The sequence below is a fragment of the Rissa tridactyla genome, chromosome 1, assembly GCF_028500815.1.
Source record: "Rissa tridactyla isolate bRisTri1 chromosome 1, bRisTri1.patW.cur.20221130, whole genome shotgun sequence".
Classification (NCBI taxonomy): Eukaryota; Metazoa; Chordata; class Aves; order Charadriiformes; family Laridae; genus Rissa; species Rissa tridactyla.
In genome coordinates, this window is record NC_071466.1 from 187,816,392 (window position 1) to 187,843,358 (window position 26,967).

The following is a 26,967-nucleotide window of genomic DNA, read 5'->3' on the forward strand; positions in this document are numbered from 1 at the left end:
ACAATTTACTATCCCAGTCTTCTATGACTGAGGAAACCACTGCGATTGTAGCACGATCGGTTTGCTCCAGAGGCAGTGTTTTCTCTTATTATGTAAAGGTGCAGGTATGCTTCTGGTCACAGGAACATAGCGTACCCGGTCACTCTGTGGTTCCTGCAACCCCTGTGCTTCCTAAGGCATATACTTCCTTCATTAGATAGATATGGCAGGAAAATGTGATGTTGCCAGGTTCTGCAGAAAGTATGCTCTTAGAGGAAGTTGAAGAGTGCAAAACTTCAAACAAGTATAAGCCATCCCAAGAATACTGGGAAGCCTAGAAATTGAATGTGACAAAAAACTCCCCTAAAACTGAGAGCTGTAACTTCTCTAGAAGATTTTAATTAGTCATTAAGATTAAAGTAATTTAATAATTTAAATCTTATTTTTAAACAACTGATTTTCTAAGCATTGGGCTTACTTGTCCAGAAATATTGAAGTTTATTCAGTATAAATGTCCAAGGCTTTCACTCTTCCCAGTTCCTGAGACAGGAGGAAGCAAGTCTGCGTTCTTAGAAAGTTCCTCTTGATGGTCTGGTCTCTCTCTGAAAGTGAGATGTCCTTTCGTACTTGGCATGAAATGACTGTGAGACCTTATACTTTCCCTTCCCTCCTTTAAACTTTGGAGGAGAACGGAAGGAGCTGAGGCACTTGTGAGGATAAGAAAATGAAGAGCTTCCAACAGAGCTCTTTTTTTTCAGCTGACGTAAGGAGTGTTTGTGTTCTGAGAAATCCTTCATGATCTGAACCAAAGATTCACCAAATAGCTTGCCACCTGTGTATGGTAAAGACAGCAGTTTACATGTTAGATCTAGTGATGAGGTCCAAGGACGTAGCCATATAGCTCTCCAGGCTACAGTGAGGCATGCCATGTTTTTAACAGTGAGCCTCAGAGAATCCTCAGCTGCATCATGGATAAAATTAGCTGCAATTTTACACAGCCTCCGTTTCCTCTGCATGGCACCAGATGGGACCCATTGCTTTCTGAATCTGGTTCGCTCCTCCTGCAACCATATTACTAATGCTCTAGAAGCATAAGTGCAGTAGATAGATACTCCAAGCTGGGCTGCAACTAGCTTGAAAGATCTTTTGATTGCTTCCTCAACCTTTCTATCAGTAGGATCTTTAGGGAGAGCATCCATATTAGCAGGCACTGAGAGTACAGAATCACCACTAACCAATGCCCTGTCTACCTGAGGCAAGGTCCCCCACAAAGCAGCTTTATCCACTGGAAGAGGATAGAGCTTGTGTAGGACTGCTGGGGCTTCATGCTTTGCCTCAGGATTACCCCAAATCCCACAGACAAGATCTTCCACTGCGGAATGGATAGGAAGTGCATTATCTACCTTGCCTTCTTCAGAAGGCATAGGCAGTTCTTCTGAAGCACATTCAGATTTTGAAGACTTTAGCATCAACACTCTCTTTATGTGCTTGAACAGATACTTCTGATTCTCCATGTCAAACTTACGCAGAAGATCTGGTCCTTCTTGGTCTTCTGTAGGGGACTCAGATGACACCTCCCCATCTTCAGGGGATGACTCAACCTCCAAGGTCTTGTCAGTCTCAGATTTCTCCTTCCCAGGAGTCTGATCTTTTGAACTGTCCATGTGGTCAGACTCAAAATTTTGGGAACTGCTCCCAGTTGCTTCTAGAGGAACCACTGGAACTTCTGTAATTGGTACCCTGGGATGCTTTACTGAATGGGACCTAGCCTGTGCCACAGAAGTTATACTTTGTCTGGCTGCTGTCAAAGCATCTTTTAAGACAGTAGCTAGCTCAGGCAAAATTACAGATTTCATTAATGAATTCTTTTCAGATTCAGAGAAGTGAGTAGTAGTAGAAGGTCTTACCTTCCTGTGGTAGGAACTCTGAGTGTCTTCTGAATCTGAGCTGTAGTCTGGGGTCTGGCTGAACCAGTGCTGGAGAGAAGAATGCTGCCTTGCCAGTGAGCCATGAATTGAGCTGGAGCTGAGGGGTTGCTGGAAAGGGGATGGCTGTCCTGCCTGAGAATCTGAGCCCTCCTCCGACCCCATTATCTGTTGCTCAGAAGCATGATGTCTAGAGCCATGCCTGTACTTCCATTCGTCTGATCTCTTCTCCTCTCGGCAGAGGGAAGCAGAGACAGAACTAACCCTTGTAAGCTCTGACGACTCCCTAGCCCTCCTCCTGGTGTAGGAGGTCTCTGATCTGGTGCTGGAGTATTGATCCCCTGACCTTCTGAAGAAGTTGGATCTGTCAGATCTCACAGACTTTGCCTTGGGAAAGACAGGGTCTGCTTCAGGAGAATTGGCACAGCTACCTTTTCTTTTCTTTTCCTTGTCCATTTTCTTTCCTGTCCAAGCAGACATGGACCTGAAGTGATGAAAAAAGTTCAAAATACTCGAATTCCTAGACCTTTCAAAAATTACTTTTTTTTTTTTTTTTCAAAGGAAACCCTATACCCTTTTTCCTCAAAGAAGCACTGCATCATGACCAGTGCCATGTGAGGCAGACAAACTGGGAACTGAGTGACTGCAGTGATGCTGGGCTGCAGAGAGGGTGCCAAGATATCTTCTGTAATCTGACTGGTTGCTGCTGCTGCCCTGTCTCTAAGAAAAAAAGAGGAAAGCCCAATATTGACTAATTACACAGAAATACATTTTAGAAAGGAGTTTTTCCATGGTAAATAGGATGAGCTCTTTCATGTGAACAAGTCTGAAAGCTTGACGTGCATCTGTCCATATTCACCAGACATGAGGTGGATAAATGCATTCTAAAATAATTTAATAAAGCACTAGATGATTCCATAGAATAACTCAAGCCGCTTCAATATGGAGACATCAATTCAAATCTTCCTACAGATCACACATGAAAGCAGACTTGAATAGTCTTATTCTAGGCCTGAGAAAACATGTATCGAGGTCATATCATTTGTACAATTCTGTATGAAGGTCAGTTTCTGCTGCTGAAAGTTCCAAGTACTGAAAAACAGAGGAGCAGTAAAGGAGAATGCAAACTGGACTGCTTGGAAAACTTAGACAGTACTTATTTACCTCTGCTTCCAAACACTGCTTCACACTTCCCTTTCTATCAGCTGGATTTAATTAATCCATAGGCACTTAATACTGTAATAAAGTACTATTCTGAACTCATTAACCTTTTAAAAATCCTTTCCTTGATTTTAAAATCAAGAAAGAATAAAAAGAAGCTGCTCTTTGGTATTCAGAACTGTAAATCTATTCCAGTCAGATCAAGATGCACATTTCCCTTATACGAAGAAGCTATGGCAACAAAGTAGATCCTTCTTGCAAAAACTGATTTTGCTATGTACATCTGTAAATGTCACATCTTCAAAACAATAAAGGGCTTTTACAATGCTTTTGACACAGGAACACACTATAAAATCTGTTACAAAACCTATGTAAAATATAATGGTTTTGGCATATTTAGAAAATAACAACATTATTTCCTGTACTAATCAAAACCAAACAGATTAAATGTTGCTTATTTACTATGCTATGCTCATAACTGTTATAGGAACAGACTTGCCATGGCATGCTTTTTATGATGCCAGGAGATTCAGCAAGTCATTTACAATAAAGGAAAAGAGTCAGGAATAAGAGCTACGCTGCATGCTTTGAAGCTGCCTGTTATGTATCTCGTACTGAAATACATGAAAGGGAGATTTGTTTTTTCTTGTAGGACACTCCTTCCCCTCTGTGTATAACATGACTTCCTTGTTATTGGATTAGGTGTTAGTACTGGCAGCCATTTTAAATGCAGTTATTTTCCAGTCAATGTAACACAAGATTGCCTTTAACAGGTTTCAATTTTTTTTCAAAAACCAAAATGCTAAATGTTCCTTAACTGAAAGGACACTGTATCTGGTATTTTATCTACCTGAAAGACAGGTTTGTAAATGCAGATTCCTCACTTTGAGACAACTGTGTTTGAATCTGGATTTCACCTTGCATTAGTGAATGGCTTATTCTAAGCTTGGATGTTTAATTTTTTTTCTAATAGCGCGGTTGAAATGCTATATATAGTTCTATACAACACTGGATACAGAATCTTTGTCAACATGGAAAAAAGGTTAGTTTTGAATTAATAAGTGTGATATTATATACATTACATGTGTGATATGAACAGCGAACATGACAAACCACATCAGTTGCTCACCTGTATTCACCAAATGTTCCATCATCTTCCTTCATAGGTTGTATTTCTGGATCAGCATGTGCGTCCTCCTTTTCCTTCACTAAAATATTTGAAATAGTAATTTTTATCATGAAACTGCAAGACAAGAAACCTTAAGACCTTAATTTCTCAAACTGATCACGTTTGGCAGGAATGTGGTTTGAATAAAAATAATTTTTTTAACTGGAGCCTCAGGCTGTTACATTTTTGCTTCTGAAGGAAAATTCTATTAATTAGTTATAGAATTTTATTTTCATTCAAGTGCAAAATACTGTATGTCATTCTGCGTTAGCAAAACTTTTCTTCCTTTCATTTCTAGCACTAAGGAGAAAGTTTTGTTAAAAATCTTACAAAATACTTTCTTTACTTATGTTATTAATAGAGCTATTATTTATTGAAATCTGAATAATTTAGTTTTACTTATACATGCTCCATATTCCCTCTTGATATTCCTCTCCTACTGATTGATAAAACTGAATCAGATTCACTTGTGTTCACTGTCCTTTTGTACACTTTGTGCTTTCTTTTCATGCACTAAGACTCCGGAGAATTTCAAATAGTATTTTAAGAATTCTTAATATTGGAAAAAATAGGCATGGTCTGTTACTTTCTTCTGTTCTATACCATGATCAAAAGCAAAGAAAAACCACCTACACTGGAACCTAAATTTAACACAATTGTAGCTCTTGCACATCCTTGTTATAGGTCTAGTCATCATTCACCGGTAGGAATAAATCCATGCATGTAACTTTTCCCTATAAAAATAATAGCACTTTGTCCTTTGACACAGAAATCCACTAATACTTAAGAAGACAGATGTTTATAGAAGACATATATTACTTTAAGATCGTTGACAGAGTAAAATAATATACTGACTTCAAGAATTATCTTTACAGTTCTTCCCTTTGCCTTTTCATTTCTGTTTTTCTCGCTACTACTCAAATCTTTCCCTTGTTTAGCAAATACAATTATATAATATAATATTCAATCTCTTATCTTTTACTCTGGTAATTTCCACATTTAATTTGTAAATCATTAGTTTATATGCTGTTATTTAAAATGATATGAATCATTCCTGACTGCATTTTCTAAGTTTATAATTACAACAATGCATAACACCTTGAAATGTATCTGTCTGCTATAACTTCATACTGAAAAAATTTGTTACTTTTTTCAAACCACAGGCAATCTCAAGATGACATGCTAAAATTACGATGAAAAAGAGTTAATAACTTTGTGCTTTGCATTTGCCACTATCTGTGGAACAGTACATTTGTGATGACACAAGAAATACAATTAGCTCTACAGTCGCTGCTATAAACAAGAGTACGTACTGAGTCTGAAAATCTTGCATACAGTCAAGGTCTACCTTTACATATGTGTGTGCATAAATAAATTAATACCTTACATCTAGTAATTCTGCAGAAGCAGAGAAAAAAAGGGCATAGGAGGGATCTCCACAAAGTAATGACAATCTTAGCATCAAACTGCCTTCTATGCCTTTCCTCTTCTAGATGGTGGCTCACTCCAAGTCCTCCGTAGTCTTTTCAGCTTCATCACTTTACTTGTTTCATCCTTCTAATTTTCCTTCTCTTTTCTCCACTAAGAGTCACTTTTCTATATCCTCTGTAATCTCATTTTCTCTTTAAAAAAATTCCAAACATTAGGAAAAAATCTAAGCTGATGTCTCAGCTTGTCATTCAACTTGTATGTAACACTGTATTCCCTAATCATCTGTCTTTTCTCCATGGGCATAGGCAGTTGGGATAGAAGCTTCTTTTAATTAATTTTTGCTGTCACTACAAATCTTTGCTCTGCCCATAAAAGAATGAAACCATTAAATTGAGCAGCGTAGGATTCCTGTACTTAACAAGGTGATTTTTATCTTCTTATAAAAACAATCTGCTATGGTAAGTTCAGGTATAAAAGATTTGCCTATGAAGAGGAAACGTTTTAAGTGTTCACTGACACTAGTTTTCAGAAGTGCACTGGTCAAAACAAGCAGAAGAAAGTAAAGCAGAGTATGAATTGGGTTTTTTTGTACTTTTGTAAGTGCAGCCATCTTTTTCATGTCCAAATCAACAATACGAACTTCAAGAAGTTTGAGTTGACTTTACATAAGCATTCCAGAGACTGGATATTTATACCATTTCCAAACCTTTGGAGTCTGTAATACAGACCAGCATTTTTTCCTGAAATCAAGATTTTACTTGAAACTTAGCAATTGATGGCTGGGGAAAGACAGAATATAGGACACATATATGTATATATACATACACACATATATGCCTTTTATAATATGTACCCCTAGAGGAATCAGAGTTTTGATAGAAGATGTATGTTGTATAGTTCCAATTTTAATTACAAATTATAAAATATACTTGGCTGTTCCTAGGTGTAATAATAAAAAATACCCTAAAAAGAAAAACTCTGATAAAGAAAAACTAGCAGAAGAAAAAACAGCCTAACTGAAGGATGGTAACTGCAAATTTGGCTGCAAAAATGCAGAGGCTGAAGACAACACAGCTTCTGAGGAGGGTAACGTATTTGAAACAAAATAATGTATGAAGGGATTTGTACTGTGAAATGCATTCCCAGTACATTAATGTAACATGGCAGCTATGATCTGGTATATGTTTCCACACTTTCTGACCAATTAAATTCTAACTCAGCTCATTTTAGTGGGTTAAAACCATCTGGACTATACTTCAGAAAGCGGTGGGGGGAGGACCAAGTATCTCAATCAAAGCTCCAATCTCTCTGGAGAGGTAATGTAGTAATATGACCCTCCAGGAATGAAGGAGATACTTTTCGTATGCTTAAATGGATTGAGGTTTTCTACCAATAGGTAGATTGCTCGTGACAAGCCTACCAAATGATAAGACTGATTTACCGCATGCACAATGTAAATGGAAATCAGCAGTTAAATGTAAATTCTCCAGAAAACCTGAGATCTCTCTTAATTGATTACCAGTAGACGATTTTTACTCTGTTATATATCATACCTGGATATTTGCCACCCTTATTCCTTCTTATGAAGCAAACAATCAGTAAAATCAAGATCAGAAGAGCAACAGCACACATAAGACCAATGAACCACCCTTGAGTAGCGATGTCCACCTGCCGACTTGCCATTGCTAGAGAATAAAAGAAGAAAAATGAGATGTTTCGCTGCATTTAAGTGCTATGCTAATTCAAATAAATAATAGCCAGTATACATTGTTCATTAATTAAGGAACAACATTCACTGTGAAAATTAGTATTAAAAAAAACCAGTGACACTGTATTTTGTGAATATTTTCATTATTTAAAATGTTTCGAAGTACATGTGCATGGAGCTTACTTTTGAGTATGTAAGAATTCTTGCAACATTTAAGCTTAACAACTACTTTGCAAAACCTGTGCACATACTACATTGCTTTCCACAAACCTCAAAACTGTTCTCAATCATTTTACATTAATTAAACTACTGAAATGAAATGCAAATTATAATTCACATAAACACATCAACTGCATTCTCAAAATGGATAAAAAGCCAATAGTCATTAGCTAATACATTTCCATTAGTCTGAAATGGGGAAACAGATGGGTCATTCAAGACCCTAACATTCAATTTCAACTAACAAGCAACAATGGAGCATCCTTTAAAGCCTTATTAAGCATCATATTTTCTTCCTCTCCTCAAACCCGTACCTCATCCTACAGTTTATCATGATTGCCATTATTTAGCATTAGTGAGGACTTAACACAATGCAATTGCGAAGCCTTTCCTTGGCACTACTTTTCTCCAAATGCTGACTCTAGCTGGAAGACATAAACGATAAACAAACTACACAGGGAACACTACAGTCACTAATAAGGACAGGAATTATCTGTGTGGCCGGGGGGGCTGGATCTCTCCTGCTGGTCTCCAACACAGTTAGGAGGATTTTCCTGGTGAAGCTTATTTTCTACTCCCCTGTGTGGAAACACACTACAGGCAACTGGCCTTAGGATTTACTGTTGAGACAAAGTGGGAAGGATGAGAGGAGTGAGGGATGTGTGCTACAGACAGAAGACAGGACGTGGAGAAGACTGACATCCATCCAAACCTGTTGTGTTCGTTCTCCACTTTCTCCTCCAGCCCCAAAACCAAAAAGTTTGAAACTCTGTGAAGAGTTTCCCAATAGACCTCTCTCTATTTGGGAAATATAGACAAAGATCACCCTCCCACATGAATAAGGAATGCAAAACAGCTCCTACGCATAACTCATACGGTGTTTTGGTTTAGCATTTGTTGTTTTTTCTGGCATTATGAGGTAAGGTATTGGATTATTCACAGCCAGTAAATTACCCTGATTTTAGTAAGGATCAATAGTACTTCAGATCTCAGCTTAGTAGACACTTCACACTAGGACCAGACCACACTTGAGACCTTCAGTCAGTCTCTCTGGATGCTGTGAGTACCTCAGCTCTCATGGCACAATGTGTTTCACCCAGGGAAGGTCTGTAGACTTACTTCCACTGAAGTGGAGGACACAACACATTTATAGCTTTACACACAGAAATGTGAAAGTCCCAGGGCCCCATAAAGACTTTCACCTCTCCTTAGGTAACATATGTCTATACGGGAAGGCTCATAAAAGCACATCAGAGAGAATCTGTTTTCAACAGAGCATTAACTTTTCTAGCCACAATCCAGGTGATACAGCTTAAACTCTTCCCCTTACAAAACACATTGGATGACAACTGTCCTGTGCTGGTGCTGTCCTTTGAACAATACCTGTGCTTTGCTGGGCAGACAGCGAGCTGACAAGAGACTGCACTGGGCTGGCAAGCACACCAACAGTAAAATGTAACGATATTCAGTTACAGGCCAGAATTCAAGCCCATGTCTCAACGGTATTTATCAGTTAAGACAAAGGCTGGGACGGCCAGCTTGGAAGCATCAGCTGGAGACATCGTCTACCCTCCATTCCATATGGAAGACCAATGTGCATTCCACTTTGCGATTACTAGGCTAAAATTAGCTCTTTATTTTGCTCCCTCTTTTTGGTCTTACTGGGCAAAGTTATGACTTGATTTTCATTTAAGTAGATCAATGAATGAATGTGACTGGTTACTGTGTAGTTATGATTAGGAGATTTCCCAGCTATTGCTTAAGATTATGCTTTCTGATATTTTAGAAACTGACTGTTTCTTATATGCGCACCAATTTAAACTATTTTTGCATAAAAATGTCTATATGTTATATATATACATAACTTTCATATATATATTATATTTATACTTTATACACCATATAAAAATATAAATATATATGTGGCAGTCTTAAAAAAATCACAAAGGTAATCTTCATATGAATTATAAATCAAATTAGAATAAATTTCTGTTTCCACATTAAGGTTAAAATTACTTTGAGTTTTGTGTATACGCATCTATAATAAGGCATTAAAGGTTGTATAATACATACTGTGACAAAATGCAAAAGCACATTTAACATTCAAATGTAGTAAAAAAGAGCATCAAGCAAAAGAACTCATGCATAAAAATATTCAAGATAGATGGGAGAGACTAAAGATGAAAACTTACTTATGCAGCTTCTTGTATTCTTTAACTTATTGCATATCCAATAGGAAAGGGTTTCTAGATCTCAGTGCAACTTTAAAAATGGCACAACATTTCCTGCTTACACTAAGCAAATTATCTGCGTCAGGCAGAAAGATATTTACTCTGAGTGAACTGCTGATGCAGGAGTGAATGCAATACACTGTACTGGTATGCTCAAAAAGATGAACCCGCACACTATGAAGATGGTCTACAGGAATGCTTGTCAAAGAAATAAATGTGGCAAAAGCCTCCTACATGAAATATTCTAGTTTCATTCCTAAGTAATTCCTAATTAACTGCAATATTCCATATTCCAGTATTTTCCCCTTTGTCCACTTTATTTTTTGCAGCATTTAAAAACTTTGATCTAGGTTGAAGACAGTGTGACGCATTTTTCTGTAAGAAATATACTGTGTATATAATTTAATGCTGGACACTAAACCTTTCCATCATCAAGAAGCAGAAAAGACTGTCTTTAAATTCCCTTCTTCCTCAACTACTCAAGGACATGAGCCAAGGGGACTGAGTACGTACAGGATTCCTCATCTCCTGGCTCAGTATTTTTTGCGCAGAAAGATGCTTTTGGGAAGGTTTCCATTCAGCTTGTTTTGAACTATACTGTAGTCCTGATCCTTGCTTTACTGCTGCTTTAGGCTTTGGATGTATATTTGCATAAATCTTGACATATCTGCTTTTATACCACTAGCTGTCTCTGGCATATATAACCTCTGTGTTTAACCCCTACATATTTGCTTGGCACCGTTATTCAGCACCATGTTTTCAAAGCTTTCCTGCAACACGATAAACTGTGAGCAGAAATGGAACAAAACACAGCAAAAAATTATGATTTTAGAAAGTGCTCACTTTCAAACTAGGATATTCATTATTTACTTTGTTGTCTGATAATTATTACATATCGTTCAAGCATATTTTAATATTTAAACTACTTTCTTAAATCATAACATTCTGGAGTTGGTGAGGGTACCGCTAAATAATTATGCACTGACCAAAATACTTGGAATGAGCAGAAGTGGCTAGAAAATACACAACAAATAATAACAGCTGACCAAGAACATGCTGTGATGGCAACGACATATTCAGCATAACATCAAAAAACTTCCAATAAAGCCCTTTCTCTGAGCTAAATGAACAAGCGTTACTCATTTGCTTATGAAGAAATATGACTGAAATATGTACGGAAGGAACTTAAACAGCCTTACTGATTCACAGCATATAGTCGTGACATCAAAATCTATACAGAACCAGCATATGACAGGAAAAGAAACATTTACAAGTAGGAATCTCTTAACATTGGTATAAACAGATTACATGAGACATCAAATTGAATCTGCACTTCTGATTATGCAAACATTTTAGCTCAGATTTTTTTTCTATTAAAACTGATCATATAGAGATTGTTAGGTTTAAAGATACATACTTGGCTTTATGAAAGCACGTTATTTAAATATAGCCATATAATGATATTAATTAGAAATAAATGAAATTTGTCATCTTCGGTGCACAGCACACAAATGGAGTGCCAGCAGTGAGTATCTTGCCCCAGCAGAAAAGTAGAGTGAACTGAAAGGATGAAAACATTCATAATCTACATAACAAATGCGCTGGCATTATTTAGGAGCTTATAAAATAATTCAACATTGCTCTAAAAATAAGAACATGCAAAGATGCTAGCTACAACATCTCTTAGCTAGAAGCAGTTCAACGTTTCAGCGCTTGGTCTACTGCAATTCTGACTAGGATACAGAATTGGTACGGTGTGCCTCACCTGGACCTGTCTCAAACACATCCTCTGAACTCCTAAAACCAGACAGGCCCTCAGCACCAACCCGGACTTTATATGCTGTTCCTGGTGTTAAACCCTTTAACACAAAGAAGCTTCGAGAACCATTTACAATTTCTTTTTTCCAATCTTCTTTGCCTACAAAAATTTTAGGAAAACAACATATTGGAATTTTAATATTCGCTGTATTACTGAAAGTTTCTAGACAGAATACTATCAACAGTTACTTGACTAAGCTATGGATTGGCTGAAAAAAATAACTGTTCTCTCAAAAAATAACAAAAATCATATAAAATTATGACTTCAAATAATATATTGCATGCAATATATTGAAGAAGATATTGTACATGAATTATGAAACTATTTTAAACATTTGTTCCATTGTACTAGAGAAATACTATTTTCATTTATTTTTTTTAAAAGGGTTTTTGAACTTGCAATTATAAAATACATTTTAAAAGATTTTTTTGTCATTTAATTAAATTACATTTCTGTAGCTTCAGTCAATATTTACTTTAGTCAAGAACTTCTGCTTCGAAGTCTGAAACAATCATACATCCTGATCATTCTCTTAGATCTAATATGGTCTCAGCTGCTTATTTGACCAATATCCAGAAAAATGCATTTATAGTCCAATTTTCAGATTGGTTATCTTTAGTCATAACTTTAGAAGGATAGAGTATTTGAATAGAAGTATCTTGCTTTTATTAGCTAACTGCATTTTAATTATTACTGGTATTATCAAAGACTAAAACCTGTTTTTAATGCCAATAAAAGTACATAAGTTGGCCGATACCTTATTTTAAGGTTTAATTTAACACAGAATATTGTTTTCATTGGCTCACTTATTTAATTCTTTTTTTTTTCCTGAATTGGACATAATTTAGGAAAACTTTTATATCCTATTTTAATGCAAGTGATCATAATTTTACACATGTAATCACTGCATGATAAACAACTTCATGCAAACCACAGTTTTAGAAGTTGGTGTTCAGAAGAATTTATAAAATAATACAAAGGAACAAAGGCTGATATTCTAACTAAGCATCAAATACCTGCTACACATTCACGTTCATTAAAATGGAAGTTATTTGATCTTCCCGATCAAAGTAAAAAATAATTCTTCTAGACATTTAAGAGCTATAATTAACACTGGGTCAATTTAGGACCACATTTACTACAGAAATCTTTGAAAATATATCTGAACGCGTTAGCAAAATTTAATTAAATGACTTCTTACTGCCTGCTACACCATATTCAACATAAAAGTTCACATGATCTGGTCCCTCATACTCCCAACTGATATTGGCATAGGTCTCAGCGGCAGCTGTTGTAACATTTCTGATCCTTGGATAAAGTGGTTGCACTGAATACACAATAGAAAAACAAAGCAGAATACAAAATTGTGACTTCATACATTAAAAAAAAAATATTTAAAGTAGTTACTATGTTAATTTAGAGCACATACAGGGGAAGTATAGTACATTTGTCATTATTTCCATTACTGGAAATTAGTGACTAACGTAGCATATTTGGTAATTGAATCCTAGGCTGTTACTACACTATGAAATTATAAAGTAAAATCTATTTACACTACTGAACATGCCCTGTATCACAAAACCTGCCAAATGCTTAAAAATACCTATTTGCCAAAATTCTGGAAAACATTATTTCTATTCGTCTAGAATTAAAATGCAGACAGCTGGAAAGTGAGAACATTGTCAGGGTAACGGGAAAGGGCAGGAAAGAACGGAGTTGTGAAGGTGGTACACACCTCCCTCCACGCCATGTGTCACTGAATGAACTGCAAATGCCTCAACTGCAAGCCCTAATAGGATTTTGTCTCTATTGCAATGATAATGATAAAAAAGGAAGACAATACCCTTATAGAATGTTGGACGGACAGTGTGCATGACTGGGGAGGTTGCAAAAAGGATTTCTGAATATCCTTCACCATCAGAGATAGTAGGAAAGAAAAAATAAAGAGTAAAACCACTTTGCATCAAGAAGTAACATTTAAGTAATACAGTAAAACCTTACCTGTTAAATGAATAACACATGCACACTCTTAAGTTCATGCAGGATTCAATTAGTTTTACTTGTTAAAATAAGAAACAGCTAAGTGATACAAATGTATTTGAAAACAAACTGAAGTATGTGTGTACGGACACCTTTACTTTCACAGAATGTTTCTGAAATCAGCTTTGTTAATGTTATGAATTCACGGCACCTTTAGATATTGGAACATTAGACATCAGATATTGGAAAGCCAATATCAAAATGCTCTGGTGTGAAGGACACAAATCACTGGAATGCAAGAAGCTGTTCATTTTAAGGTACTGTGTCTTACTGTTGACGTTCTCGTTAGACAACAGTACTTTTCACAGATACGCCCAATGCCCACATCCATGAAAAGAAGCACTTCTCTCTTCAGCATCCCATAGATAGCCACTTCTTTGCTCATACCTTAATTCTTTGTTCTCCAGTTATACTTATTACAAATGGACATATATTTCAGTATTTTTCTTTGTCTAATACTAATGAAAAATAGATTTTAATAGTTCTAATAGTGCAGATAGAAAGAGGATGCTCCTCAAAGGCATGAAATTAGTTTTCAATGAAAATGCTTCTGTTTGCCACTGACTTTTTGTATCCTGCTAAAAATATCTTCTTTTTAGGAAACAACATCAAAAGTACTTCCCAAAGGACCATGAAACATCAGAGGTAAAAACCTAATCTCAGTAAAGACAAATGGCAGGACTCCAATGGCTTCACCTACAACAGAAAAGAAAACGGGCAAAAGCCTGTTCTGAAGGCAAGAGGTCCTACACAGATTTTATCTATGTACTTAAATCATTTTCTCCGCAAAACTGCATGGCTTTCTCCATATGGCTGACTGGAAGAAGCTCCAAATTAGATTCAAAGAGAAAATGGCTTGCTTTGCCATAGTAAAATAAACAAACAAACCTGTAGACAAGCCCCTAGCACAAACAAACTAACATGAGTACCATGTCTAGAAAACTGAGTATTTTTAAAACATACCTAAATTATGCTAATTCCACTATTTCTCATGAAAATGTATTCTCACAATCACAAATGTTCACAATATCAGGCTTTTTATCTGCATACTTGCATCAAATTTTTAACTGTATTCCAGTAGTACTCATTCAACTCTTCAATCTGTATTAAACTAATTATTCCCACATTTGATGTTTTTGTAGGCAATTTGTGCTTATATATTTTATACATGATTTCTTTCACCAACCAAAAATAATAAGGAATATATTATTTAAATAATAAAGAATCTGTTTATTTCTTGACTAAAACTACATTAACAAAATCAAATTGTTTTAAAAAAAGCCATCTAGGTTACTAAGCCAACAACAAAACCCCTAAGAAATACCAGAGCCAGAGTTGTCTATGGGAAATCTAGCATGTAACCATATACACTACGGTAATGCAAAGGGATTAGATTCCGCTTCTCTGTGCTACTTGAAGGTAGCAAGAGGAAAGAATAGCAGGCTCTAAATTTAGAGACCGCAGGCAGGATATATAGACTTCCTTCCTCATTTGCACACAGGAACAGGTGCCTGTTACAATCAGTATCTAAGCATTTGTTCTGTACCAAGAAAACAAAAGATTTGTATTCTAAATATGACTTTGTTTTGTTTCATTAAATCATATTTTCTCAAACCCGTATTTTCCTGGATTTTGCTCTTGCACAGAAGATGTCTAATTAGCAGCACAACTGTGACTGATATTTGTCACCAATGTTAAAGACAGAAGAAACTCTTAGTAATTATCTGTCAAACTCTTGCAAAGAGATGCCACAGAACGACACCTAACATCTCCCTCCTCATGCCTGAGAACTTAGGGATGAAGGTAACTGTCTCATCTTGTCCGAGACTCCAGATGACATACAGCTTCTGTATCACTAAGCAAATTTCATAATCACCTTCCCTGTAAAATCGCCATCTTATCTTGTGGTTTGGTTTGTTCTTTTTTTCCATCTCCAATTTCCAGTTTCTGCTCTGACTAAAGAGTTGCCTGCTAGATTAAAGACTCGGTATCTGGTAAATGTCTTTCTGTCCTATGATTGCATATAACAACTAAGTTGGCTCTGAAAATTACCTTCATTCTCTTGGTGTCTTAGTTTCTAAATCCTCTCGACCTACTTATGCTTGCATTTATCAGATCTACTCTTACCTGATTCTTAACAATAGCTGTTTGTACAGATTTATCCATGTTTAGCATTTGGACAGATTTAAGATCTGTTTTTTTCCTACTGAACACAGTGCACCAAGAAATTTGTTCAGTAGCACACTTATTTTCAAAATCATTATTTTTATAATTCTTCTTCTTTTTCACTAGTGCTTGATCTAATTTTCCAGCAGGCTAGGAAAATTTTATTTAAGTCTGTTAAATGTCCCATGTTTGCAACATGAATACACACATAAGAAGATAAAAGATGGCTGATGGATCCCAAGGTGATGAAAGCCTGGAGTCGAAGTAGTTACAACGTTCAAAGCTTGTCTCCAATCTACCCAGTCTCTTGTCTTCTCAATCAGCACACCTCTAAATATAATTAACCTCCAAGTTCTTCAATATGTTTCTCAGCACTGCTCACAAATGTAAAATGTGTAATTGTCAGTTGGCAGAAACTCGCAGCGTGTGCGAGCGCCAGTTGGTAAAAAGGGGGGGCCGAAAGCTTTGTCTCGGGGAGCAGGGCCTTTTCAGCAGCGGGGCAGGGTGCTCTCTTGATCTGTGACCATGCACAATGCTGTGCAGCAGCGCTGACAAAAGCATCGCTTTAAAACTGACGTGAATGGATCGTTAATAAGTTACAGTTTTTATACAGACCGACTCCTATTCGGTTACCTCCAGTAAGTTAAGCTCTTTTAACCACGCTACGATACAATGCAAATTTTAGCTGGCGGCATCGAGTATGGTTCCATTCCTGCAGTGAGTTACGGTATACAAGCATTTCCCAACTGTTGAGAAAGAGGCCGAGGCTCAAAGTAAAATTTTCTTTTCTTTTCAAATTAATTCCAGTGGAGTCTTTTGTAGAGCTGTATTTAATCTTCCAGCCTTTCAGGAAGACTCCAAGTAACACAGTTACACTTGGGCTGCAGATTCAATAGTATTTAATAAGGCACGACATGACATACGAATGGATTTTAAAAACAGAGTAGGTACTCTTTCTCAAGATTTACTTCAGTAGAACAATAAATGAAATAATGCCCAAAGTGACCGAACTTTTGGAATTTTCATGGGATTCACTTGATCTCCAGGAAAAAATGGCAGGTAAGTGACAAGCACACTTTTGAAGATTGGTGTCAAATGGAAAAAAACCCGCAAAGCAATATATCACAGAAAATTAGTTAAAATGCATATATAAAGAGAAAAATAAATTCAAAGGAAAAAAAGCCTACACCCCCACACAGGAAAAGATGAAGGAAAAAGGCGATAGATTCCACCAGAGCCTGTAAGATACAGAGAAGGGTTTTGCTTTTGTTTGCTTTTTAATCTACAACTTTTACAGTATGAAATTCAAGCCTTGCTGTAACAGCAAGAGTGAATTCCATTTCCAGCGGTGAGAGATGGGCATTAGTCACTTCTAAGATTATTTAGGCCATTGCAAGAGCATTCCCGTAGTGCAAGACATACAGAAGACAAAGAAGAAATGCAAGAAATAATTTCACGGATAAGCACTTAGCGTGGCATGGATTTTGCGTGATGGCTACGAAGCAAAAGTTATTTGCAGGAATTTTTGCATTGCAATAATCATCATTTTCTCTAGTCTAGCATGCAAAGCATCATCATTTTCCCGGTGGACTTAAAAGAGGAAAAAACAGCAGTTCTGCGTAGCAGGCTGTACTGAAGAAATCACATAGTTGTATCATGGAGAAGTCCACAGGGAGAGAGCGGCTGAAGGAGCAGTACAAAAATACTACAATCAACTTGAAAAGAAAAAGCAGCTTGAACTTGTTAGCAAAAAATATGGAGACATTATGTGAAATGATTCAAAGAGGGAGGGAAAACAGATGGCGGGCAGGGAAAATGATTTAAAGAACAGCATTTTGTATGGAACAAAGAAAACTGAGATGATCCTGTCTTCTATGAAGAGACCAGAGATACAAACTCAGCTGAGAATGATTTCTAGCCTGCAGTGAAGAGCTACATACTGGAGATTCAGTCAGAAAAAAAGAATAGTTTCAAACCCAGAGGCTAGACTACTTGTTTTTCTCCCTTGCAACTAAAGTAGTTCTGTCAATAATACTTGAGATGTGAAGTTCACATGAAGAAGCAGACAGACTGAGTACCGCACTGATGGGAAGCGTTAGCTTCAATTAAAGGCAACTGTGATCTCACAATCTTATTTTAATTGCAGTTCAGGACTGCCAGTTACCAGTGTCTGCATGCAAGCAGACTACAAGACCTTGCTTTCAAGTAAAAACGTTGACTAAATCAAAAAGAAACTCAAAAATGAAACAAGAAGGATTGTGAAAAGTACAGACTGACACATCATGCCATGACTCCCTACACTTCAGCATACAACAAATACAATAATGAGCCCCTGTGACTGGTTTATTTTAACGAGCAACTTTCATTTCTACCACTGGTCAAATCTGTATTCCCTTCCTTCCTTTATAGTCCAGTTATTTAAAATTTCTAATGAATGGAAAAAGGTAGGAAAGACTTGACTCCAGTGATGGCCTGAGTCACCTTCCAGCTGCTACTATAATTATTTATATGTAATCAGGTTCTTATTCCCCAATTTTTCTCACAGCTCTGTTACCTCATGCCAGTCGTCAGATGCCAATACATAACTGGGACATCAGTGCATACTACTTATCTAATACTGGCTATATTACATTATGTTTTACATATGCAGTTTTCAGTAACATTTAGAATACAGGTTGCTAAGAAGAAAAACAATTACTTTTTCTTTGTAGTACCATAATTTGATGAATTTTAAGTCATTTATAAAGGAAAAAAGAGTGCAAGTCAAATAGGAGTACCAACAGGACAGCCTGCCCATCTAGTAAAATAACGTGTCTCATGATTTACTCATGTGGGCTTGTGAGAGAATGACATGGATCTCCTCTGTTAAGTTTCACTTGGAGAAGGAAAAAAACCTTGATACTTGTCATGTGCTAAGATCAAATGCATTTCTGCTATTTGATGCAATGGCACTGTTTGTCCAAAGAACTTTTTTATTAGAATGGTGCCCATACTACAGGGAGACAATAATTTCCTCCTTCTACTGCACACACCCACACCCCCTGCCCTGCCCCATTTGAATAGAGCTTCTAAAATGATTCCTTTATCTAAATCCCTTAGCCTTGACCTCTATTTCATGTTTTCATCTAAAATTGTTATTTTACCTTATGGGAAAAATGCATAAAACTTGCTTCTCTACTTATTGGTCTAGAATATACTGGATATCTTTACTTAATACCAGTATAGTCATTATAATCAGACAAACTCAGGACAAAAATCAAAAGCGTCAAGCGCAGCAGTAAGCAGACTGGTTACTTTCATTGCTTTTAAAGTAATAAAAGACAACGAAGGGCCCACGCCTGTCTAAAAAGATGGCAAAAGACACATGGTGTCAAGAGACAGGCAATATATTTCAGAACTACAATAAAAATATTGAGACACTCTAAGATCCTTAGATTTACTGTAGCAATATCTCCCTCTGCACTGTAATATGGAGTTGTACTCTGAGAAGCGAAATATGTCCCAAGTCGCACAGCTTGCCCAGGTTTAGATGATCTGAATTCCTCCAGGACCTTGTGTCTAATGTTTCTGACTGGCCAAGCTGCAGGTCTTCAGGGGCAGCCAGCCAGCAGAAAATACCAAGTACAGAAATTTCAGTGCAATTTAGGCTGGCTGAATATGGGACCTATTGTCTTCTTCCAAGATGAACGTGCTCAAATTGAAAGTGAAAGGATAATTATATTTTTCTGGTAAGTTCTGCCCTTCAAAACAAAAAATGGAGATGTTTTTGATAGATCTCAAAAAAGTTGAGAGTAACTAAATTTCAGCTTCTCCTTGGTTTGGCTCTGAGTGCACATCAGTAAGAACTGTATATACGTGTATATACTTAATGGAGTAAAAATTCACTGCTGGGTACGGCTTCTTCTTGAGGGGGCTGAGTATTTCTGCCTTCCAAATCCACCCACTCATGAGATCAAATAATTTGGCATTTAATCTTGATAACGCGATCCTCCTTTTCCTTGCTCATAGTCCCTGATGAGTAGTGAAACAGTTAATCATGTTAATGTAAGTAACCACTGAGAACATTCATCTCAGACCTGCAGCAACTCAGATGTCCTAACAGATGTCATGGCTTTAGTTCCATCCTGTCTGCAGTTCCAAAGTTTTCTTTGCAATTGTAAGAGCTCGATGCTACAGGAATATGAGAAAACTTTGAAACCATAAACGGCATGGAACCAAACGAAGACATCTGCTTAGTTTTCAGAGAATCTGAGATGACAGCTCTGAAACGTGAGCTGCTCCAGCTGATCTTACAAATAAGATGCTTTCTGCTAGCCACAGACTGTGATACGGCTATAATTAGACCTCAGTTTCACACAGAGAATCCATTTTTCCTTGCACGAGTTTTTCTAGCCAGCTATAAAATAATGAGAACTTAATTTACATTTCTGCTGCTAGCGTCCAGGACTACAAGGCAGTTTGATTGTTCCAATCTGTGCTAACTGCTCAGCTACAACTAGTCTAAAAAACAGTAAGAAACACTTGTCATTAAAATAAAGCCACAACTCTATACACTTACCAGAAATGCAACTGATATTAGAATATACTTTTATATATATATACGTATATATAATATATGCACAAATGCATGCATACATACGTATAGAGAGGGAGTCTGATTTACACCAGATTGAGTGAATGAAGTTCTTTTTTATGGCTATTCTCATTCAAAACACCTGACCATCAAGTGGAAAGAAAATATATGTAAAACAATATATGCTTCTTGTAAAAAATGTTGGGTATTTCACGTACAGAGTTTGATTTGAGATGTTTATGGTCTGAGAATCTGATGCACAGATGTTCATTAGTGTTAATAACACCTCTGTGATAAAATGACACACATGTACAGAGACACCTTTCGGACTTACAGCTACCTAACAGTCCTTAGGACAATCTTTGCTTCTGACAGAAAAAGTATCAAAATTCATAAAAAATGTGTGCAAAAATGTGAAGAACACCTTGTTTGACAGAAGAACTGCATCATAAAGAACTAAATATTACTGAATTCAAGAATAAGGAAGACAATATGTTCCCCTCACTGAAATATCCTCGAGTGCTTACTCAGAAGATCTGTGAACCTAAGACAGCAGGAAGCCATTTGTCTGTATATTCAACCTGATACTCGAACTGAGAAGTATACAGAGGGTATTGTCAGTCATCTGTCTCCTATGCACAGCTGGGTTGCAAATAAAATAAATGTGATCAAATGGGTAGCATTAATCAGCAGCAGGAACAAGAACACACCCATTTTTTTAAAACAAAGAAAAAAAAGGACATGGCACAGGCAGTACAAAAAATCTCCTTTGTAAAAGTGCTGTTTTTTCTACTCCAGCTAATCAGTGCTAGTGCACCTGGATCCTGAATATTTATGACAGTGACATACATCTGTTAAATGTTCAGAAATAATTAGACTTTGCTGAAGAAAAGCTAATGAATTCCCCTGGAACTCTGGGACAAAATAAATAGATGAAAAGTATTAATAAGCATTCTGGATCCCTTTTAAAAAAAAAACAAAACAAACCCATAAATGTTTTCTTCCAGCACCGATTAATACTTTGTATAGTAATGTGTACTCCAAGATTTTCTGTCCTTACCACTGCAATTTCCCCATTTGCAACACTGCAAAATCCACACATTAACAAATCATGCAGTTTCATTTTACCTTTGCCTGCACCTACAGCAGGACGGAGAAAACCAGCTTTAATGGAGGAAAACAAGAACAGGAACACTATATAATTAGATACAACACCAAAGGGAACATACATATGTAATTTCATTATAAACCAGAAAAGCATGCAGACTAGATAAAATGTATCAACTCAAATAAACTAGAAACCATCCACTTATGTTGAACACTGACAGACTGTTACAAGACAATAATTAATATACATGCACTTACAAAATTTTATTGCTCATGCTTGTTAAGATTCATGATTTAAAATAAATGTCATTCATATGCAACCTTAATACACTGTTAGAGAAATTGCATTGCATACCAACTCATCTACGGCTATTCCAACAAACTATAATTTTACTAAGCATAAAAATACATTAAAAGATGGTATCAAGATGGACTTTTAATATTAAGATGTGCCAAATCATTAAAGGCTTTCCCTGCAAATTTCCCCTTTGCTTTAATTACTCTTATTTTATTAAGCTTTCACATTTAAATAAATAACATCTTCAACAAAAGAAATGCCAAAATCGGAGATCTAGAATGGATATAAATGTAAACATCAATAGTGACAGAACTGAGCAATATACTTAAGAGTATTTAAATATTATACAATGTCACCAGTTACTTGGGGGCATAGATGACAAATTCATTTCTGGAGCTTTTTTGAAGTTACAGATTTCGCTAGCTCTATGAAAAAAAAGTTTAGACCTCACAGAAGCTGTTACATACTTCAAAAGAGAAATAATTTCCTCTAGCCATAAAGCTGCACCATTTCAGTATTGTTCTCTGCGACAATGAAGCAGAATAGGTGAATGAAGGACCACTTAAAATGTAAAGTTACATGAAACTTTGAAGTGCAAAAAGCCAAAGTCTTCGATCTTGTAAGTTAATATCAAAAGGAGGGGCTTTACATCTCTCTGGGGCTTCCACTACAGTAGAAACCCTTTGCACGTCTTTTCTTAAAAGCTATTTAAAATCTTTTATTAGTGTATAATACAGTTAAGAAAGCTCTAGAGAAAATTTTACTAGGGGCTATTTCCTTAATGGAAAGAAGTAGTAGTAATATTTTGAATAAAATTTGCAGTGGTTTTTAAACTCAATGGGTTTTCTTTATACATACCCATCTTACCTTCATCCATAATTGTTACTGCTTCCTCAGTTATCTGACTTCCTGATCCAACTGAAGTTTGTGCATTAAAATAAAACTTGTATCGTGTGCTGTAATTTAAATTTTTTAATATCAAGCTGCTCTCGTTGGCAGGAATTCTTATCTCTACCAAGGGACCTAATTCATGTGTGTTGTTAACTGTTGTTAAAAAAAAAAAAAAAAAAAAAAAGAGTTAGTTAGGAAAACAGCCTACATTATCACTGTGTTAGAAAATCATCTGAACACATTTGAAACACTGATCATTAAAAAAAATCTGAAACTCTAAACTAGCTACCTCATATTAAGTTCAGTATGCTTAGGAAAAAAAAAATACCGAAGTGACTTGTATCTAAAGCCAAGGAACAGCAGAAGTTGGTAAGTGGAAGAAAAACTTCCTTAACCTGTTCCATGCACATCTCAATTTCCAGTGTCACTTCTGACAAATTTCTGGGCAAGTAAGCAGTGGCATAGGGATCCTAATGAAATGATTTATAGCTCTGAGTAAATGGCACATTTATTAATTTTTCATTTAAAAATTAAAATACCATAAAAATTGAAGAAGCAGACAACAATACAATTGGATGTATTTTGATCTACTTGTAATTATATTTTCACTGCAGTTAGAATACAGGATTTCTAAGTGGTAGTATCTTACTTCTAACTTGGCTGTCGATTGTATGTAGGACTTCACTTTTTTGTGAAGCATGGTTTGAAGAAATAAGGTAATAGAAAAATGCTAATCTTGCACTTGAGCAAGTGAAGTTTTCCAAATAGAGTCATCTATATTGTCACAAATACATTAATCTTTTCCAAACTTGACATCTACAATGCAATCATATCTTTTGTACATTATAAATTTAACATATTTTTTTTCTTAATAAATGGATTGCTATTTAGTAGGCATACTGTCTAAGTTAGAGTTATATAGTCGTAATTGACTTACTTGGCTGAAACTTCAGTATATATGATGTCAAAACACCATTTGGATGGGTAGGGGAACCCCACTCCAGAGTCAGAGAATCCAACGTTGGGTTAGTAATCTTCAAAAAGGAGGGTGAGCTAGGAACTTTTCAGAAGAGCACACAGTAAATACAAAGTAGATTAACTTAAAACAGCTCATGAATTATTAATTCTTAAAATTATTACTGTATTGAGACAGATTATTATTTTCTAATGTCCAAGATGCAAATTCAGCAATTGCACCCTTAGTGTTCTATTTCTAAATAAACCACATTTAAGTTTATGCTCTACCTTTCTCATTTCATACCTCCTTCAGGGGTCTTAAATACTTTGTCTGGGCTTGCTGGTCCTTCTCCTTTACCATTAACAACTCTAACATTCAGCTTGTAAGAACTATAGGGCTCCAGCCCTGGCAACATTCCAAAAGTCTTGTTTCCCCTGAAAGTCAAGATCTTTTTTTCTACATGCCGCTTGCTCCTTCTGGATAGACTCTGCACTTTCCAGTAGTAAACCTAAAGACAAAAGAAAATCTACGGTGAGTGTTTAGGTGTTCTGATTTTACAAACTCTAAGCTTTTCCATGAGTATCCGTGAAGTATAGGTATGAATAACTGCAATTTTAATAAGTTCAGGTGAGAAATTGCGTAGAAGCTTTCCTGCTCCAGAAACAGACCTTGTCCAGAAATAGTCATGTCTACACAACTGGGTGAAGGTGAAGACAGTTCTGCTAATGCTCAAAGCCAGTTTGACACAAGTTCTGGTTTGGAACTGCATTAGTATGTGATGGTTCTCATGTCAGCACGTCCGTCTGAGAGGCTGGACTCATTCATACCATCCATTCTTGCAGTAAGATGTCTACACAGCTTCTAAAGCAGACCTGCACTTTGCCACCTAGTTATGTCATACACCTGACCGTGCTATTCCCTGTAATGTGTAAGCCAAGTAGATATTTTTAAGTAGGAAAGAAACCAAAAGATTTGCCTGGGCTGGAAAAATACACAAGTTCTGAAAGGACTCTGAGGTTACAGTCATGGAATATCTCTACCTAGGGACAGAAGACTGTTCCTCCATTTATGTGACAACTAGATCAGACCACAAAGCTGATTCTAGTGTCCAATTTGCTGATCAAATTTCTAAGAAACTACAGATGAGCCTCAGAGGTAATTACCTTGACCGCACTCTCTTTACTACACAGTCTCTCAACCATGATATCTGGAAAGATATTAACAGTTGCCCCTACGAAGACTTGTGTTACTCCTAGGATTGTCACCTTCAAATACATCGTAGTTCATTTTTCACAGCATATTTTCATGCATGTATGATCACACACTGAAACTGATAAAAGCAATATAAACGGGTAAAATTCTGGTTTCATTTCAGCCAACTGCAAAACACTTCTTTAATTAAGGCAGCTAGGATTTCACATATGAATTCAAAAAAGGGAATTGTTAAGACTTACAAAGCCCAACTAGATAGCTTATAAAGCAATGTTACACTAACACCAGCTTTCTATTGCTAACAACATATCATTTCACTCTAATCGCTGTTAAGTGCCACTGTATTTTGCATGGCTTGAGTTAATGTTTTTCAACACTGCCAGCTGTCATCGTGGAGCTCTCATCCTACCAACGACTGTACAAAGCCATTTACAAGCTACTAAAAGCTTGAAGTGTTGGTACTAGTAGTATTGAAACTCATCAGGTACGGTTCGTGATATTTTAAGAACTGTTAGGCAGTAACTTCTCACAAAGCACATTATTATAGCTGGGTCATCACTTTTCACTAGCCAGGCTGAAATTAAAAGACAGCTTTAATAATCTGTGTTTGATAAGCAGTGATTTGGAAGAGGAATATAACAGTAAAAGAGACTGCATCACATTTTTCACATACTGTATTGAATAACCACTGAATTCATAAGAATAACAGGAAAAAATGGCAGCAGTAACAGTGAAAAGCATTTTTTTTAAGATTTCTCTTAGGTTTGAAATGATTTACAGTACAACAGTATATCGAGTATTAGCTAGATTAATACAAAAGCAAAATATGAGTGAAGTGCTGTAGACTGCTGCTAGTTAGATGCCTTCCTGCTTTGTTCATGCATTTGTCTTCATGACATGACCCTTTAGAGAAATATCCCTCACTTTATTAAGAAACAAGTCCCTAATGCTACACCGCATATTGGGCTACTGTCTGAAATAATTTTATTAATGAGGAAAGCCTGAGTTTGCTAGTAGAATTTTGATGATGTGTTTAAAAAGAGATAGTCATGTGCTTTGTAAACTATGTCAATAACTAAGACGCTTAAAGCGTACTCTGCATCCATGAAGTTTTCAGCTTGTATTCAGAGAAAGCTTTGTAACAGTAAGTATCCACTAGGTCTTAGGACTTACCATGCCTTGTCTAGTTTAAACCTGTTTTAGCTTGATTTAGCTGTATCTGCAAAAATTATTTAAGAACTTCCATTGCATCTGCAACTTATTGAAGGACATACCATTGTCTCATTTCTCCAAGCCATAACAGCAAAACTACTTGGTGGTCATATCTGTCGTCAATCCTGTGATCTTGAGCTTGTTTTACTTGTGATTATTGACTAACTTATTTTAGTTTCAGTTTTGCTTAGCTTTGTGTAATTGTGTGGTTCTCCTCCCCACAGAAAAAAAGTCATACTGTATACAGAGAAGGACTAATACGCTAAACAGAAGAAACCATGGCATGACTAACCTCTTAGACCAAGTGGACAGGAAAGTGTGCAGCCTGTTAGCAAATACAGGGGAGAAAATAATCCTCAAGAGACTCCAAGTCTGAGGAAAAAGAAATCTCTATCTAAACATGGGATGATGACAACTCACTGTAACCATGCCTTTAACACCTGATGTATAGGCAGATATTTGTATCTATGGATTTTTTTGGTATTAATTACCTTTAATAGAAATTTGGTGATTTGGATTATGAGCATTAGCATTGCTGTAACTGGATTAATAACAAGCATTAACTTTACTAAATTCTAACTCCTTAATCTTCACATAATGGATGCTTTCTTTTGGTTACCCATTTGTCTGTGAAATACCAGGTTGATATGAGACTGTCATCTAATGGATAAGCATCTAACAGACTAGTAAATCCTGTTTCTCAGCCAAGTTTATTATCTAGGGCAAAGCACTACACAAATTACAAATACTTATGCTAACTCATACAGCACTAGCTTAAGTTCCTGTGGACGATATTTTGTGCCAGGTAAGTGACATCCCCATACCAGGAACTCACATTCATGTGGTAACTGAAGTTACCTTTTTACAAG

The 26,967-nt window shown here is 36.4% G+C and overlaps 1 protein-coding gene across 1 annotated transcript in view; it reads right to left on the reverse strand.

The window, feature by feature from the left end:
• Positions 1-548: 548 nt before the first annotated feature.
• Positions 549-26,967, reverse strand: part of NRCAM (neuronal cell adhesion molecule) — a 149,182-nt gene continuing 122,763 nt past the window's right edge. Inside the window, exons 24-33 of the mRNA XM_054204362.1 lie at positions 23,978-24,182; positions 23,654-23,776; positions 22,693-22,869; positions 21,549-21,584; positions 13,485-13,550; positions 12,843-12,968; positions 11,588-11,740; positions 7,218-7,349; positions 4,195-4,273; positions 549-2,388 (exon numbers count right to left, since the gene is read on the reverse strand). Coding sequence (XP_054060337.1) covers positions 549-2,388; positions 4,195-4,273; positions 7,218-7,349; positions 11,588-11,740; positions 12,843-12,968; positions 13,485-13,550; positions 21,549-21,584; positions 22,693-22,869; positions 23,654-23,776; positions 23,978-24,182 — 2,937 coding nt within the window. The remainder of the gene's footprint in view (positions 2,389-4,194; positions 4,274-7,217; positions 7,350-11,587; positions 11,741-12,842; positions 12,969-13,484; positions 13,551-21,548; positions 21,585-22,692; positions 22,870-23,653; positions 23,777-23,977; positions 24,183-26,967) is intronic.